General features: G+C 37.4%; 1 protein-coding gene across 3 annotated transcripts in view; it reads right to left on the reverse strand.

Annotated features, from left to right (window-relative positions):
* Nucleotides 1–19,945, reverse strand: part of LOC145992689 (V-type proton ATPase 116 kDa subunit a 1-like) — a 62,678-nt gene that overhangs the window by 15,279 nt on the left and 27,454 nt on the right. For all 3 annotated transcript variants that reach the window (XM_083129080.1, XM_083129072.1, XM_083129088.1), the window contains 5 exons: nt 18,870–19,112; nt 17,327–17,436; nt 15,745–15,869; nt 7,904–8,016; nt 3,596–3,703 (listed from right to left, as the gene is read on the reverse strand). In XM_083129080.1, coding sequence (XP_082985206.1) covers nt 3,596–3,703; nt 7,904–8,016; nt 15,745–15,869; nt 17,327–17,436; nt 18,870–19,112 — 699 coding nt within the window. The remainder of the gene's footprint in view (nt 1–3,595; nt 3,704–7,903; nt 8,017–15,744; nt 15,870–17,326; nt 17,437–18,869; nt 19,113–19,945) is intronic.

Consider the following 19,945-nt stretch of genomic DNA (forward strand, 5'->3'; position numbering starts at 1 on the left):
GTGCATAGCTCGCAGTGCGGATGGAAGCTGACTCGGTCACGTGATTTCCACACTCGTTGTTTAAAATCGCGGAGGTAGAAAGCCAGCAACACAGGTTAAATACACGTTATGGGTCAGCAAGTTGTTGGTTAAAGTGATTCTAATGTGTGGAAATGTATGTGTACGAACATTTGAAAATGCAACGTGATTTCTATGGTGAAAAACAAGTGTTTAAAACGTGGGGAAAACAACTAGTACTCAGTTTTATCTACTGATCATATTTGGCGCTGCAGTCGAAGTGCAATTCGAAAGACTTTCACTTCCAGTCCACGACTTCAAGACCGCACTCCAAGACCATACTCGGAGGATGCTCGCTTCAAGTACGGTCTTGCACCTTTGGGACACGGCCTGAATGCCTGCTCGAGAATTAAAACCGGTCCTGGGCGTATTTCCACAGCGACCAGCTATTTTCGTTTATATTGGTCGCATTTCCAAACAGCAAATCAGCGATCAGTTGATTTTGTTTTGACTTGCATCGGGCATTTTCGAGTCACAAGACACTGGATGTGTGAGCGGGACGAGACAAATGAGCGTCGCATACATGTTAGCAAACGTACTGTAAAGCGAGAGAGTTCCGGAAATCAACGGGTACTACGCCCTTGGGGTACGTACTAAAAAAATGTTATTTTCCACGGCTACAGATATATCTTAATCTCAGGGGATAGGTTCTTTATTCGAGAATTCCAAATAAGAAAGCATTTTATAGCCAAGAGGATATAGTTAAATGCGGATCTATATTCTCAGAACTATACAAAATACAGAGAAAATATATAGCGAAACTTGTATATACGTTGAAATATATATATATGCTGATTTCAAATTTACGTCGGTTATATTCTTCTTGAAAGGAAATCTTCTTCTTCTTTTTTCTCGTAATTTCTGGGAAAAGGCTTCTTCTTCCTTCCTATCTTTGATTTGAGAAAAGGCTTCTTCTTCTTTTCTTCCTTCTATTTTTGGGAAAAGGCTTCTTCTTCTTTGATTATGAAAAGGCTTCTTCTTTTCTTCTTTGATTATAAAATAGGCTTCCTCTTCTTTGATTATGGAAAAGGCTTCTTCTTTTCTGCTTTGATTATAGAATAGGCTTGTTCTTCTTTTCTTCCTTCTATTTTAGGAAAAGGCTTCTTATTCTTTTCCTTCTTCTAATTTATTGTCTTTCTTTTTAAAGCGTAATCTTATTTATTATATATATGCGCTCGCGAAAGATTAGGGTCGACTAAACTGACAATAGCGCCACCTCCTATGTAACGACCAAAGGGGAATAGCCCAGGATCGCTAACAGCAAGCGCTGCCTATGGCCCAGTGCGTCTAATAAGAAGCGCAACCGTAAGTGCTTCGGGGCGTCTAATTGAACACAGTGCCACCGAGGGACGGACAAATACAAAAGCTGACGATGTTCTCCTCGTCAGAGAATCAAAAAGAGATACATTTCTAAATTCATTTGCTCACTTAATAACTTTCCTAATTGTTTCATATAAGAGCATGTTCTTAATTATCTTAATTTGCTATATACAACATTTTATTCACTCCTTCTATAATTTTTATACTCTTCCTTTATATATTTTTTTTTACTATAATATATATAATCGCTCTTCTCCGCTCCTAGTTTCTACAATTGGCTCTGCTCCTCTTTACATGGCGTGCTGCCATCTATCGTCGCTCTCGGGAAACATTTGTTCCTTGCACCTTTCATTGTGTCTTCGGAACTGGCACGTGACACGGCTGGGGGAGGGATGGTACAATGGGGCTGTTCATTGCCAAACTTTTCCGCTAGAGGCGCCACCCCTGTTGTGTCCCTAAAGCATTTCGTTCTTCTTCATCTGGTTGCCCTAAGCTTTACATTGGAGCGCAATAGGATGGCTATTCAAATGTTATTTTCAACGAAGATAAGAATTTCTCGTGATAACAAAAATGTGTTTAGCAAGCCTTTAGGATTATATAGCAAGTCATAATTTTCCGGAAATTACATTCTTCTGAATCGAAGAATTACCTAAAAATGTTAAAGCGAAACGGCAGGGTAGCTCAGACGAGCTAAATATACAAGTATGTTTATGCACAAAGAGCACAAAACCTGACGTAATTTTGGTCGCCCCTAATTGCCATCGGTCTAGAATACAAAAAAAATAGATTTTTACACCATTCTTTTAAGTTTCCTCTTGTTGCGACTTGCGAGTATGTGTAATTCAACGGCGGGAGTAGGAATTGGAGAAACTCACCAAATTACAAACAAAAAATGTGTTCAGTGAGTAATCCATGATATTTATTATTATACACTATGCCCTATCCGATAACTTAATATTAACATATATTTTCTTTGTATTAAGCAGACATTTCTCCCCATATTTTCGTCCATTTTGTTTCGGGTTACAACAATTTTAACATTATAATTCCTGTAAATAAGAAAGCCTTAGAGGTTGCAAGACAAGAAGCAGAATGGGGCATCCCTGATGGCGCAGTGGTAGCGTCGTCGCTTTGTAATCAAGGGGGCCCGGGTTTGATACCCGGTGGAGGCACATAGTGTTTCGGATCCCACTTTAAACTGTAGGCCCAGTCCCGATTAGCCTTACTGTGCATAAAGTTGACTTAAAACACCAAATCAAACAACCAACAAGAAACAGAATACGTATAAAATATTTCTTGTAATAACTATTCTTCTCGATAAATATGTATGTATAAAATAGAGAACCATATTTACTGTCCATGAGGAAAAGTATGATATCACGTAAAAAAAGGAGTCATTAATAACAACTATAAAAATAAAAGTACAGTACCGTAGAATTATTATGTATTATTCTTTACTAGATTTACAAGGTAAACAAGTACTATGCAAATTTTAAGGCTTTTTTGAGTTCCAATATCTTTTCTGTTGTTGACGATCGTCTTATTAAAATTCTTAGTTTCACAGCACTGATTATTTATCTATTATGTTCCGACATAATTTCTTAGGTTAAGATGAAATTAAACTTGCAATTTAATGTAATAGCAGCACGTTCAGCATCAAAATTCCCATGTATTTAAATGAGAGAACAATTGCCATGAAAAGCTACACAACATGGGTGCTGCCACCTACAATAGCTTGCTTTGACCGGGCCAATGAACGCGTGGTTCTGAAGTTTCCGGAACAACCACCCAAAGGTCGGTATTCAATTGGCAAAACAGAAGTACGCTTGGCAACGTTGCTTCGGGAGAGCGATGTTACCCCATACAGCTTTTACTTCGCAACTGAGTTTGTTGACACCCATAGCCATCCATGAAGGTCAGCCGCCCTGCCGACCGTTCATATTGGGTTTCCGGTGCTGTGGCGACCGTTCACAATGGGTTCTCATTGAAGCACCGAACCGTGCTGAACCGTTTCAAGAGAGAACTTTAAACCCAGAAAACTACAGAATATTAAAATGTTTTAAGCTGAAATCCATACAGTTACTTGGTTCATCGGAGATGATCTGGTATTGCATATGACTTAAATCGCTACAAGTGTTTCAATATTGCGACAAACCTCAAAACTTAGGCAATTTCACTTTGCGTGGTAGATCTGTTTTACCTGTTATAGGCTACTTACATGACTTGGTCTTTTCCTTCTCTTTAGAATCAAATAAACTGGTTTTCCAAATAGCAGAACTGGAATGCAGAGAACGGCCAATACCAACAAAATTATTTCTACTATGTCCTGCAAAAATAAAACAAACAAAAAAAGGTCAGAAAATGATTAAGGTAATATCCATACAGTGATTGCCTCGTTTGTAAAAAAAAAATAAAGACCTGCTTTATTAACTTAAATGCGATGGAGATTTCAGACCAAAACCGACAAACGACATGTGTCACGTGGCATTTCGGGATATCAGCAAACGAATACAGGCTTGTACAACGTTTCATGCCGCTGCGGTATACAATGTTGCTTATGATTGGCTCATTTCCAAATGACACGTGTCGCGTCGGTCTGAAAGCTGCCTTAGATATGTCACAATAAGAAAGAAGTTGACTTAACTTTAAGATCAAACTCATTCAACAAGCTACAAGGCGAATAAGTCATCTTAATAATATTTTGCTAATTCACCTTGTTTCTAAGAATAAGGGCCCTGCAAGAAATGGAAGTTTTAACCTGTCTGTATGCATCCACGTAGAACAGATTCATGGTTGCCAGTGGTACTTTATGGATTCAGTGTCGTGCCATCAGAGACGTCGTCAAGGTGATATCGCTAGGCTTAACCATTTCCCTCAAATAATACTGCATCATCTTATTGCTTTACTTCTTGAAGTCTGTTGTTTATCCTCGTTGAATTTCCATTAAGATTAAATTCGCATAATTTGTACAGAAATATTTACAATCTCTAAGAAAGGTGCATCTTGTTCGCTTTCTCAGTCAGTCTATACCCCCTATTTTTTCATTCCTCTGCACAATACATCAATACCAGTGGCAACCCTGAAAGTGACCTGCATGGTTGCATACATGCAGGATAGCAATTTAGAATTTTAGAAGGTTTAACGAGAAAGTGTTTTGAGAAAAGTTGTTCGAAAGTTCGATCCAGGGAGGTTACAGACACGCAGGACTATTGTACAGTGCGTTACATATTCGGCAGTGTTCAGTCTTAAACAAAGAAACCTCGTAGTGCGCAAGGAGACAAGGGTTCGATGTGTACAAACAATCAAGTCAGTAGCGGATCGTAATCATACATTCGCGAGCGACCCCATGTTTACTGAAACTTTTTTTGCTTCTACTATCGTGTACTTTACGGTTTCATTTTGTGCTACACCCTATACATGCATTTTTGTGTAGTATTTAGAGTATGAAAAACTCGTTTCTCCACTAGGCGTTATGTGTGTTGCCTAACTTTACGGCATGAGTGAACTTCAAGCAAGTTTGGCAAGACACATAACGCAGGATCTAGGCGTCTCGTGTTTATTGAAGGTGAGTGTACATAGAAAGGCGTCAGGCCCGCTTCAGACGAAAGCATTTTCCTTAACATGTATGCCATGACCAAAAAGCTACCGCGTAAAGTGAGAAATGTTATGGCATTTCATATGCCATGGAATATTTCATGGCATTTCTCAAGGATAGGCTCGGTCCGTACCATTTTTCTTAGCGTAACCAATCAGAAGCGACCTCTAGGTCACAAGTGCAACTGTAATGGCGGCCGCGTGAGATGTAAACAATGTATCACTTCACGTTTTTAAGAGCCGATTACTATTTACCCGAGAGGAATAACATTTCATATAAAACGTTATTAGTTATAAAACGATGGCACTGCTTAATAGGGTGAGTCTAACAAATCGATTTTTCGAGTATCGAATTCTAATAGGGCTCAAAAGTTGCGTATTTGCATGCTAATCAACGGGAAAATATTGAAAAAAATCATACGTTGGATCTTCAGTTCGCGCAAACTTAAGTTCAGTTCAGTTTGGAAAAAATTACAAAGAACACCAAATTTTACCTTTATGCTCAAAATATACAGGTAACGTTTCTTGACTATTAATAGCGTCTAAGTACATCATTTTTGATGCGTGATAATAGAAAAAAATATTTTAAAAATCATACGCTTCATTTTGAGTTCGCGCAAAGGGCCTAAAATTTGGAAAAAATGACAAAAAACACCAAATTTTACCATTACGCTCAAAATATACAGGTAATGTTTTTTGGCTTTTAATAGCGTCTAAGTACTTCATTTTTGATGCGTGATAATAGAAAAAATATTTTTTTAAATCGCACGCTTCATTTTGAGTTCGCGCATTAGGGCTAAAATTTTCGAACTTTCGTGAAAAATCGGGGTTTTACCGCTTTACAAATATACGCAGTATTTTACTAAATGTAATACGCGTAAATGAGATAACCATTGCGTGTTATTTATGTTTGCAATCCAAAATCGTAATTAAGCTTGATTATTGCAGTTATTCTGACCGTGATGTGATATACTGAGCAAGGCTCACATCAAATAAACCTGTCGCGACACGTCTCCCCCACTCCTTAAGTACCTGGAAGATAATGATATTCACATTAATGAACTGGAAGTGATTGGTTGTGGTGGCACAGCAACAAACACAGGGTGGAAAAATTGTGTTATCCGCAACATAGAGGTTAAAATTCAGCGCCCATTGCAGTGGTTCATTTGCTTACTTCACTTCAACGAGCTGATTGTGAGAAATTACCCGTTATAAATTTCGAACCAATTGCATTACATGAAATCAATGTAAATAAAACTGATCTTAGTAAAGACCTACAGTACCTTCTGGATATTGTCAGAGCAATCCAGACAGGACAATGTGCTCCAGATCTGGCTGTAAGAGATCCTGGACCTCTCGGTCACTCCCAATGGCTGACAGGTGCAAACCGGATCTTACGGTTGTTCATTTCCCAAAGAAGTCCTACAAACGAACTCAAGATGCTTGTAAACTACTAATGTCTGGTTCGACATTAAGAGATATCAGTCAGTGAAATATGTTCCTAAACATATCTTCAAGGTTGTTCAAACAACGAGACATTTGCCAGACGACATTAAAAGAATCATCGATGCTATGATTGAGAGAAACGCTTTCTTCTGTCACCCAGAGAACATGTTGTTGGCTATGATAGTGGATGAGAGACAACACATACGAGAGTTGGGTTACAGGAGGGTACTAAAGGCAAGAAAAAATCCGAAGGGGAAGTCTGTTAGAACTTTTATGACGCCCTCAATAAATTTTGATGCCACGGACTACATTGAGCTGATAGATTGGACAAAAAAACTTGACAACAGAGACTATTCGTCGGTTCTGCAAGATAAAACTCTGCTTGAGTTTGATTCTTTAAATTTTCCATGCCATACCCAAGCTGTTGAAAGATGCGTCAAACTTGTCACAGAATCTGCAGGAAAAGTGTGCGGACAAGAAAACAGAGATGGCTACATTAGAGCAACTTTGCTCTCAAGATCCACAAGGCCAAAATTTGATTAAAAGTCTGAATTTAAGACAACTTCCTTGACTAAATCAACATAATTTAACACACCCTACTTGATTGGATGGTTGAGTAGGGTGTGGGTGAAAATCGAATTGCAGCCACCTGCTCGTGGTGAGTTCTGGGCCATTTTATAAAAAAAATGTGAAATGGGCAAAGAGCTGCAAAATTATGTAGGCTACTCTTATCAAAATAGAATGTATAAAATCACTCACATTAAAGAATTATTAAGAAAGATTTATATAACTTAAAATACCACAGTGCGTCTGTTTGTAAAACGGTAAAATCCCAATTTTTCACCTAAATTCTAAACTTTTAGGCCTTTTGCGCGAACTCAAAATGTAGCGCATGGTTTTTAAATATAATTTTTCTGTCATCAGGCAATTAAAATTATGTAGTTAGATGCTATTAAAAGGCAAGAAACGTTACCTGTATATTTTGAGCGTAAAGATAAAATTTGGTATTCTTTGTCATTTTTTCCAAACTTTAGGCCCTTTGCGCGAACTGCAGATACAAAGTATGATTTTTCTCAATATGTTCCCGTTGATTAGCGTGCAAATACGCAACTTTTGAGCCCTATTACAATTCGATACTCTAAAAATCGATTTTTTCGATCCACCCTACTGCTTAAATACATACTTTACAACATTTACTGTACACGTATGGAAGGATATTTTAGTTGTTTCAATTGTAAACACCCTGAACTCAGCATAGATGGTGTAACTCGACCTGCCTTTCATGCTGTATATGTTATACATTGTAATCGCAAAAGGTTACCGAAATTTTACATGAAATGCTTCCGTGTAAAATACCATTTGGTTTAAAATTTTTGGATGCATTTAGGTAGCAATTATGCTAGCAAAAATGTTAATGGAAATGCTTTCGTCTAAAGCGAGGCTAACGGTTTCAGGTCTGTGAAAAGAATCTTGGCAGTTTGCTTACCTCGTTCGGGAACATGTATGTGTCGCAATTTTTTCTCTCAGTTTTGCCAAACAGAAACATATTAATGAAGAGTATAAGAATGGATGGAGCACAGGCTGTTCCTCTTCTTGACTCTGAAAGTAAAGACATAAACGGAATGATAAAACACAAACAGTTGAACAACGTATGCAGAACGTTGTGAATTTTAACTTAATATAAATGCATTTTTCAAGCTTAATTATTTATATCGATACAGAAATACGAGGCGTATCCGAAAAGATAGGTTACAGCCCATATAGATCGAAAGGTGATGTTTTAGTGCGTACGTTGGTAACACTGGTTTTGACCTTCATCCTTCTGCTTTCGTCTCGCGGCCGTTACCTGGAGTCTAGTTCGAACAAACGCAGGGGAATGTTGACAACATATGTCCGCCTGCTTCATAACAACGCTCGGGCTCACACAGCGAATGTCACCAAGGCGCTTCTCAAAGAATTCAAGTGGGAAGTTTTGGACCATCCGCCATACAGCCCGGACCTTGGGCCCAGCGACTTCCACTTGTTTCTCCACCTTAAGAAACATCTTGCAGGTCAACACTTCCAGGACGATGAAGAGATCAAGAGCGAAGTTGAAATGTGGTTCCAGCAGGCGGCAGAATTCTACGACTGTGGAATACAGAAGCTAGTATCTAGAATTAACAAGTGTTTGGACAATGCCAGAAATTATGTGGAAAAGTAACTCGTGTAACACTAAATAATCGTAGTGGACGTGTTGTCAAATGCATTTTTTTCTTTGAATGAATACTAGCCGTTCTAAAATTTCTTTTCGGACACGCCTCGTATATCTGGAGGTGAAACAGCTGAGTTCAACAATATCTTTAGTCAATGTGCGAATTAAGCTTTTTGCTTAAGTTGCGTATTATTACATTGAAAAAAGGTTTTTGGACCGTATTTAAATTGATCCGGAAAATGGTTGCTGGACGGAATTGAAATGCTTTAAATATGAAAATGTTATATATATATACGCTGTCTAGAACTCATTTACCTTTGCTGATTTTCTCTCCCAGTCCGAGATTGAATTTATTTACAATTCCTGGACCAAGGTTGACCGATCAAAAGTTGCCTTCTAAGAATGTCCACGAGTACGTTTTACATTGGAATGTCACACTGCGGTTGTAGAAAACGTAGCGCAGGGAATAAATAAAATTACCGTTGTTCTCTCGTGGGCCAGGTTCAAAAACTCCCTTGTCGAAGAGTTACTGTACTACATAACGCAATGGACTATATTAGTGTGGCGTCACATTGAGTTCAAACAAACCCGTCACGTGTTGCTCTGGCATCCGATCCAGGAACCGCAGCCAATAGGAGCCGTCGATGAGGTAACGTGAGGCTGCTGTTTTCCCAGCAGATATAACAACATGGAACGGCAGTGCTGCTACAACCAAGTGAAGGAACGCGCGAGAGAGAATGGGGCTACATGTAGAGGTACAACGTGACTGCAGCGTTTGCGTTTCGCTCATTTCTACCTTGAACCTTAGATTCTCGAGACAGCCAGCACCTGGATTAGTCTTTCATGCTCACAAGTGGATAATTGTTTATCGCTAGGTCCGTATTCGATCCAAGTTGCGTATTGTTTCATTTCAATACGGAACTTGGACCCTATTTAAACTGATTCGGAAAAAAAGGTTCCTGGACCGTATTTAAATTGATCCTGGAATAAAGGTTCCTGGACCGAATTTAAATTGGTTAGGAAAAAAGATTCCCGGACCGTATTTAAATTCATTCAGAAAAAGGTTCCTGGACCGAATTGAAATACTTTACAGATTAAAAGGTTCTTTACGGTCCAGAACCCATTTACGCTTGCTGATTTTCTCTCCTGGACCGGAATTGAATTTATTTAAAATTCCTGGACCTCTAACAACCCTTGTTCAAAGTACCATAGAACATTGATTCTAAGGTAGTAAGGTAGATCATTAAATCAACATTTATATATAATTTAGAAAGATTTAGTATATTTACATCTTAAGAAAACTCTAACTCTTGCATAAGAAGAGGAATCGAACTATAGTAACACGAAAACTTGACGAAATTTCTATCGACAAGCTCAAACTTAATGTCCATATAATCTACTTACAAGTTTCTTGTGAACACTTTAATACATGCAAACTATCAACAATATGCGATGAAAACTTAAGATATGTGAACCCAATATGGCCTACCTAAGGTTTGCTATTGTTTCTAATGGTGTACAAAGTCAGAAATATAAAACTAACCACAAGATGCAAAAGAGGAAAAATTTCTGGACGTATACTGAAAATTGGAGTTAGTTCAAAATAATAACACGGGTACAGTGAAGATTTTGTTAAAAAGTAACGTTTACATATGTACCCAATATGGCCTAGTAATATATTTTGTTTTTCATATAAAAAAAAATGCAACATAAATTGCATAGAAAGTACCACAATGTTATTTTTATAGATAGATAAGGTATATAGGTACACTTACGTTTTATTTACATAACGTTAAGTTATGAGATTGCACAAAGAAATAACATCGTTTACAAACCAATAAACAAGGAAGTGACGTGTCATAACTTGTTACCAGAAGACTATGGATTACACATCACATTCTGGGCAAATGAAAGATCCTTCATCATCCTTAGTGACTCCTACACACTCTACGTGAACATAAAAGTAACAAATGTCACATTTGCGCTTGTCCTTCACGATATATTTCTATGTAGGCCATATTGAGTCTACCTTACATAGTGTTACTTTTTCCTTCGTTATGAACAGGACTTAGATTAAAGTCTAAACTAAGTACATTGTTGTAAAGTACAAATTATGAGCTACCATAATATGTACTAGATATATAAACACCTATCACTTAGAAGATGTAATAAGTAATAACTTCCATATGCAATATTAGATCACATAGAACACAATCACGAGGTCCAGCTATTTCGCATCTTTGTCATCAAGTTACTGCACTATAGGTACAGTCGACAGGTTCAATCACGTCATACTAACGTCATCTGCTGAATTAATCATGTAATTACTTGGAAACAGCAAATAGGCCATATTGGGTTCAGGTACCTTAAGTGGAAAAAAGCCTGCTGTGTATTGGATCGGTGATGTAGGTCAGTTGCATAATGGGTTGTCCTTTAATCCGCAAGGCTGCGTGCTTTTCGGCAGGGAAATCTTTGATGACTGGACCATTAATGGACAATGATTTTTCATGTTGTGTTTGCTACAAAGTTAAGAATTGGTTTTAATTCCATTTTCATTGAGGGGGATAAAAACATCCCTGGCAGGGATAAAAATCGTTTTCTTCTGGCGGGGATTAAATTGTTTCTTGGGGGGATCCCCCCCCTTTAGTATTGGGTCGGTGCCAGGTGCCTGCAGTCTCGTATCACTCCTTGCTTTCGTTTTGAAACCAGTGGGCGGAGCTTATGGTCTGAGTAAGATGGCCGCTTGCTGCCGCTGCATCTACTTCAACCAATGACTTCACAGACAAAAGAACATCGCATCGGCTGCTGCAGGCGCACGCCGGCTGGAAGGAGCATGGAAGTAGGCTCCAACTACAAACACAAACTCGAGGTTTACTTTACACTTAAATACTACAAAACAAACTATAACTAGCTTTATTTAGTTTATTTAGGTTTCCTGTCGCTTCTGTTAGTACAGTCGTGTGTTGAGCAGGCATCATTGCTTCGTAAATCTTATTCAAAAGTACACAAAATTACATGCTTTCTTACGGCGTCTTCGAATGTTTTGGTCTGACTTTTCCGGTTCTGTCACGTGACCAGGCTTCAGAAAAATCGCGCGATGCTTGCTCGTCCCAGGCCCGTAGCTAGGCAGGGGCCAGGGGGGACTGAGCCCCCCTGGTATTAGGTAAAAGTATTGCATAATTTGTTTGCCGTGACAAGTGAAAATGTAGAGAGTGGATATTATTTGCTCATAACTTGATAGAAGGATAAATTCATTGAAGAGCAGCTATCGCATTTGTTCATCTTGTTTATAAACCGAAGTTTAAGTAACGGGAAGTATTTAGAAGGTTCTCTAAAGTTCTTCCACAGGGGATCTGATCTATGCACCTTCGCTCCCCCTCTTTCGGCTTTCCCTTGTAGCAGGTCCTTTCCATCTGCATCAAAGGTCATCGGCTCCCAGGTTTTGCGAAGGGGAGTTTTATTGCCCGGTCGGGGGTGGAATATAAGGGCTTGCCCATGCCCTGTTGGGGAAAACATTGACAAAGACACTTTGTTGAGTTCTTCATTCGTGTAAAGAAGGTTTCGCGTTTCGTATCTTCGTAAAACTGATTCGTGTGATAGTGAGTGGTTTTAGTGACGAATAATATAACCATGTTTCGTCTTTGGTGTGTAGTGTTTTGATATTTTAACGATTCCCCAGCACCATGGATAAATTTATAATTCGTAAAAAAAACATCTGAATCTTTGACCACGGCGACCACCGTACCTACTCTTTCCCCATCTACGGCTGCCTCCAATCAAGAAGAGGATTTATTGCCTAAAGAAGTAAAGGACATTTCCAAACCAGGTGAGGAAATTACACAGCTAAAACTCAAACATTACCCCCGAAATGCTGATGGACGGTGTTTTCAAAGTGACTGGTTTAAAAGGTTCAAATGGTTAGAGTATTCACAATTTTTAGATGCAGCATTCTGCTATGCTTGTAGACAATATCGGCGTTTCGGATGCAAAGAAGTGGCTTTTACATCTAACGGCTTTAAGAACTGGAAGGCAGCTCTCGATAAAACCAAAGCAGGGCTAGTGAGACATGATGCGACACTTACACACGTAGAAGCAATGTCAAGGTGAGCAGAAAAGCAAAACCGTTCGTTGGTGGGAAAATCTATTTCTACACTAGTCAATCAGAATGTTCTTGAAAAGAATCAATATTATATCAAGAGCATTGCTGAAGTTATTCAGTTCCTTGCAATAAACGAATTGCCTCTTAGGGGAACGTACCACTTAGAAGAACATGAAGAACAAAGCCTGTTTCGAAATCTTTTCGAGTTCGAAATCTTTTCGAAAAGATGAGAAACTGGCAGACTGTTTTAAGCAGGTGCCTAAAAACGCATCTTACTTGTCCCCTGAAATTCAAAATGACATTATTGAAATAATGGCTGACATCTTACGTGAAAACATTGTTAGTGACATTAATAGTGCAGATGTTCCTTTGTATACTTTGTTTGAAGACGGTACACGAGATAAAAACAACAGAGAAAACGTAGCCATAGGAATCCGCTATGTAAAGAATGGAACAGTCGTGGAATCAATTCTGTGCATAGAAACACTGTCAGCTTTTGATGCAGAGTCTTTTGCAGATCTAACACTAAATATTTTTCAGAAATATGGTTTGGATAGTGCGAAATTGCTCAGCCAGTGTTTTGACGGGGCTTCAGTTACGAGTGGGAAAAAAGGGGGTGTGCAAGCTTTAATCCAGCAACGGCTTGGGCGTCTAATTCCTTACGTTCACTGTTTTAACCATCGGTTACATCTGGTAATTGTTAAATGTGTGGATGAAATTTCTCCAATTAAACACTTTTTCGAACAGAGTTCCATGTTGCACAATTTTCTAAAAAAGGGAAAAGTTGCCATTTTATACGAGGGGAGAAGTCTTTCGCGACTTTTAGAACAACGTTGGTCGGGACATTTAAAAATGACGAGAACAATATTTGAAAACTACAGAGATATAATTCATGTTTTGCAGTTGGTGAAAAATGGAAATTTTAACGGGGATGACGTAGCAGCAAGTGTTGGTTTGCTTGTAGTCATTAGCAAACCTCAGTTTCGGTTTTGCTTAGTGTTCATGAAAAAGATCCTTGAAATATTAAGCCCAGTTGATAAAATGCTTCAAGCACGTAATGTTCATTTGGATGCTGGTAGAAAGATGATTGAAGCTGCCACAGAAACATTAAGGAGCATGCGTCAGGAAGATGTGTACGAAGGCATTCTGCAAGAAAGTTATGCACTGCTAGAAGAGGATGGAATTCATGAAGAGATTGTTGAGCACCCCACAAGAAAGAGAAAACGAAATACACAGTTGCAAGACTTCGTTATCACTGATGTCCTAGGAGAGGAAAAGCTCACATCTCTCACACAAATATTCTACGAATGTTTAGATCTTGTGCTAACAGAAATAAATAGACGTTTTACCAATAACGACGACTTATTGGAGGCTATATCATCGGCTGAGTCCCTTCAATTTAGCAATATTGAATATTTATCAGCCTTTGGAATCACCATTCCGTCAAAAGAGGAACTAACTGTTGCCAATGCATATCTCAAGAAACTGGATTCTCCTGATACTTTTGAAGAATTGTACAAAACTAGAATGGCCTACGAAGACACTTATGCTCTACTTGCTGGCATAAGAACTTTTGCATGCAGTACAGCGTTGTGTGAATCCACTTTCTCTGTGTTAACCCGCATCAATAGCCCTCAGAGACTGTCAATGTGCAGCAAGCGCCTGGCAAATCTTGTTTTTCTGGCATTTGAGAAGAAACGAGCATCGAACATAGATATGTCGAGACTGCTTCACAGGTTCAACAACATGAAGAATCGCCGACTCCAACTTTTTTAAGGCAGAGGTATGTACTGTAGTCACTATTATTGAATATTGTGCATTTTTCATATGGGATACAAATATTTGTGTAATCAAAAGTGTATGAAGTGTTTAGTAAGGAATGAGGTCAGTAGCATTCAATTAACACTTCGAGAGATGACCGTGTTTTAGAAGATATTGAAAAAGAGGGTATTATTTGTATTATATTTCTATTTCTTTAATGTTTTATATTAACTTAATGACCCCCTTAACACACACAAAATAGCTTACCTTTATTTAATGTGAAACGTTTTTTTTAAAAGTCACCTGATAAACCTTGAGCCCCCCCTGATAAACCGTGAGCCCCCCCCCCCCCCCCAGAGATCAATTCTAGCTACGGGCCTGGCTCGTCCCCTTTCTTAGCTCCATGGTCGGTGCATAAGTTCGTAGCGTTTTGTTATGGGTTGCCAACACTGCGTTGCCAAGTTCCTTGTCCGTTATTCCATTGTTATTGCTTAGTTTGTAGTTTTGTGTTCGTGAAAACACAGTATATTTTATTCTGAGCACATTTTGTCTATTTTGCATACTAATAAGTGTCAAGTGGACAAAGTTGAACATTTCCGGCACATTCTGCTCTACGAGTTTAACCGAGGATCAAGTGCAGCAGGAGGAAGTATTTCCTAACGAAGCTGCTCTGCTCTTGAAACTTGGCTAACTGATTTCTTCAACTCAAAAACAATTTGTGCTGTGTACTGGGCTAATGCCATATACTGAAAAGACAGCAGTTGTACAGGCGAGGCATCGAACTCCTCCCCCAACGTTCGCAGATGGTCGTTGACAATAAAGGCGGCTACTTAACTGACTGAGTGTTGTTGTGACTGTGTATTGTTAGACTACAATAACAATGTTTCATCTTACCACCTGTGTACTTGTGTTAATTAATTATTGTACTCATGTTAACGTATGTTATAGGTTAAACGCTACGAACTTATGCACCGACACAATATAATTGAACCTGTGACACCAAGAAGGGGAAGATTCCACTTTTTGAACACAATGGGCTGAATATTTTGAATACATATCAGAGCTAAAATAAAGGTTTTGAAAACAAACCACTTATGGAATATTGTTAGTATGGTTATGATGAATAAGTTTGTAATTGTAAGTTTCTTCATCCGGCTTTTAGTTTTGGTTGCTATGAGATTTTTTTTTATTATTTCCCGAAAGTAAGGTCGAGTGGAATCTTTCCCTTCTTGGTCTCAACGATTCAATTACTGACAGATGTTATGTACGCTCATACCAAAATTTGGCCCATAGGTGATCCACTTGACGAAGATGAGGACGACCAGGTAAAGGAAAAGCGAGCACAAGAAGACGAACTGGGGCAGAGACTCAAGAATAACTGCGTATCCTCTGCGGAAGTACCTGGAAGGAAAAAAAAAATGAGAACGGTGTTACCTTTTGGAACTCTATGAGCATTCTTGAGCTTGCTAACCTTTACATTTGTCCTTCTTAAATCCTGCAGTATAGTTAAACTTAATTGATACTAAAATTATGACCGTCAGTGGACAGGTATCTAGAGATATATTTCGGGGAGAAGATATCCAAACCAAGTGTCTCAGAAACAATAATAATAATAATATCTATTTATTTAAGTGATAAGCACGATTTGACAACCAGATGCATCACCAAGAGCGTCCGCAGGATTTCTCTCAGGGGGGCACAGTCATACAATTTTTATTATTATTTCTTTATTATTATTATTTCTGTTATTTTTGTTATTACTACTACCACTAATAATGTTTATTTTACATACACTTGTAATTTCCATATTCTGTATATCTCTATACAGATAATAAATGTAAAATAGACTGTAAGCTTAAATGTAACCTTACTTAAAAACAATAATAATAATGTTTAAATTAAAATAATTATATTATAATTATATTAAATAAATACTAATTAAATATATAAGTTAATTAATATTATTACACGAATAGGTAAACCGACGGTATAATAATAGAGATATAACAGCACGTATTCATTATCTAGCTTACGTATAGTTAAGATCGCCAAAATATGTGTGAAAACAACTGCCCTGGCAAGGAAACTAATGTCAAAAAGATAAAGAATTGAATATTTATTGAATAACAAAATAGGATCTTAGATTCAGTTGGCAAGAAGTAAAGCTCCTGATTAATAATTTATGTATGTTATCATAAATAGTAGTGTGCAAGTATAAATCTTTGGTATTGTCCTTCAAAGCCGAATGATCGCAATGTGATCCTTGCCTTCAAATAAGTTCAGGTGAATTCTTCTTCTTCTTCTTTTTCTGACCCTATCAACTGGTAGTCGATTTTAGTCATCTTCCTGAGGGTTTTTTTTTTTTAAGTATTTAGTTCGCTATTCACTTATATTTCACAAGAATGAAAAAAAAAACATCTATTGATATTTATTTATACTGTTAGATCGTCAAATTACATCTTCTTGCATATCCATAAAGAAGCCATATGGTGGGAGGAGTAGGGTCCGTGAGCAGGGCAGTAAGAGATGTAGGGAATGGAATTCTATTTCGACGCAAACCACTATATAATTTATCTCGTTCTCTGTCGAAATTGTTTAGTTCAGATGAAATTAATAACAATAGATGATGCAAATGTTAAACAAGTATATTTTCATTATTTAATTTTAATACTAGGTAAGTCTTTCAGGGGGAGTCCGGACCCCTCCCTTAAATACGTCTCTGTTTATAAGGGATTTGCAATAAGTCACTCGGTAAATTCAGTTAAAGTGAAATATGGCAAATATTATATATAATATTGTAATATATAATATTTCATATATATAATATTATATATATCAAGAGGATCCTATCTACTTACAGATGGTTGACAACTCCAAAGCATAGTCCGAACAACATGTGGATTATACCTAAAATGATGGACAGCTTCATTTTATAACCGTTCAAAAATATGATTTTGTTCTTCGCCATCTGAAAGAGAAGATCACATACATATACACACACACTTCTGTGGAATATATACGACAAACTATACGTAGAAATGTATCTTTTTTTTAAAAAATAAAAATGTATAATTACTTCAATTTACCTGGTTTTGAACATTTCTCGCAATTCCTTGAATGTTTTGTTAATTTCTGTCTTTCCTCAGGTCAATGGCAACGTTGAAACCAGTTTAATCCACTGTTACATGTGATATTAGATCGTTATTGAAATTACGGTCAGGTTGAAGCTTTAAAGTTTCTAGAAAATGTACAGGCTTACGCTTCGTTACAGTATGATACGATATCTAATGTAATGTAATGTAATGCATTCCATTGCTGGTCTAATATAGTATTGTTTATTAAGTGTATTAATATGGTGATTCATAATTGAGACCATTTTCAGAACAGATGTACTGCAATATAGCTACAGCAGGAACATCAGGTAAAAAAAATACACACGTAAAAACAATGTGAACTTGTAAAATGCCTCTTATTTCAGCTTTTCCTGTAATAATAGCCCATTACAATCAACGATTTTTTGGGGCGCCCTCTTAAGGAAAATTGTCACCGCCCTCTTGGCAGTCCAAGTCCGGTCCTGATTTCAATATTCTGTATATCTATATACAATTTGCATAACTAAATGTATATACTTAGCATTATTTCATGTAGGTCAAAAAGCTGTTTTTTATAGTTAGAGAATCAGTGTAAAAGTACTGAGAAGAATTAAAAGAAAAAACCTTATACAGCACTGTGTCACAAAGAGTAATATCAATGGATTAACACATAATGGTTTTTACAGGAAATCACATCCTACACCTAAATATAATATTTAAGGGAAGTCATAATTGAAATCATCGATTAATATTTTTGTAAATTCACCACAATTTTTCAATTTTACTGCCAATAGATAATGATTTTTTTATTGTTTTTTTTTATTTTGTAACGTTATAAACTATTGTATTTCTAAAGTATTCACTATCAATCCTATTTGACAAAATATTTTGTATCATTACTTTAATTTTATCTTTCCTTCTTAAGCTCAATGTTGTTAAATTAAATATTTCCAACCACTCCATATATTTTAGTGATATGTACCTTTTTTTTCATACAAAGTAATCTAATAAATAATTTCTGAATTGATTTCTGATGATAATGATAATAATAATAATGGTTTCTGTAACTTACGGCCTGTAAGTCAAAAAACTATACTTTTTGTTATAAAATATCTCTACAATTTGACCATTCGAATTACAATATCTCTTTCTAGAAATTTCGTGGGGGGGCACTGCATCCCCCTGCTGGCGCCCATGATATCAATATACTTAAGTGTATTTATGTGCCGTCTCAAATTGGAGGGTATTAACTAAATAATTAAATAATCCATATTTTTATCTCTATAGTAATTACAAGATGTGACAATACCTGCCAGATCGGGTCTACCCCGAATTCATATGGGTAGTCTATGTAATTATCCTTAGGGTTCATCTCTAGCTCTAGAGACGCAGTCTCTCCAAGTAGGGTCGTCTTATCGTATGTATTTCTCCACGCAGAACCAAAAATGTTGAATGATTTCGAAAACATGTCGTTGTAAATGAGACCGGTGTAAATGGAAAAGAAGCCCATCAACAGAATTATGTAACGCCCTCCGAAGAATATGTTCCATATCTGCAAGAAGGAAAACGAAATTGAGAACAGTTTCACTGGATGAGAACTAGTTCCTAGGTGAACCTTGGTCCTGGGTAGGGATGGACGATATCGGAAATTGATATCGCGATATATCGTCAAGAAAATATTGTCACAGACGATACGATATTTTTCCCCCTTTCGTGATAGGGGCGATATATCGTCTCCTCGATATATGTCGCCAAAATTTCGACGATATATCGTCGACACAATATATATCGCCAAAATATCGTGACGATATATATTGCCAAAATATCATGACGATATATGGTCTACTTGATATCGCCTGATCGATATTTTTTCAATATCGCAATATATTGGATAGACGATAGTCCTGGGGTATGTAATATTTGTGGAAATCAGAACTGAAAATTGAGTATATGGAAAGGAGGCACCAAAAAGGTTGAAATGTCATCAATATGGCGCACTATTGTTAGTAACAAATTAGGAACTTACAAGAATAAGTACACAGACTACAGCTGAACGCTCAGGAGAAGATCCCTGACGGAAGTGGAATGACGTAGCGGCAGGCGACTCCACTATTAGGGTCGGGGGTGTACACCCTGAATGAAAAACACATGTGGGCTCGCTGTAACCGGTGCAGAGACGCAAGTCGTTTAGAGTTACCACTTACCAGAAGTTCTCTTTTACACGGACAACTCCTGTTTTTCGGGTACTACAAATGCTCCGGGCGGGTTTTTAGGAACATTTGGAAATATCCGATTTTTCGGGTATAGACAACTGTTTATCTTCAAGATTAGTAACAAAATGTTATTTGTAAATAATTGTTAATATTGTTTCCGTTTTCAATTTCA

The sequence above is a fragment of the Lepisma saccharinum genome, chromosome 1 (genome assembly GCF_977018435.1).
Source record: "Lepisma saccharinum chromosome 1, izLepSacc3.1, whole genome shotgun sequence".
NCBI classification, from domain to species: domain Eukaryota; kingdom Metazoa; phylum Arthropoda; class Insecta; order Zygentoma; family Lepismatidae; genus Lepisma; species Lepisma saccharinum.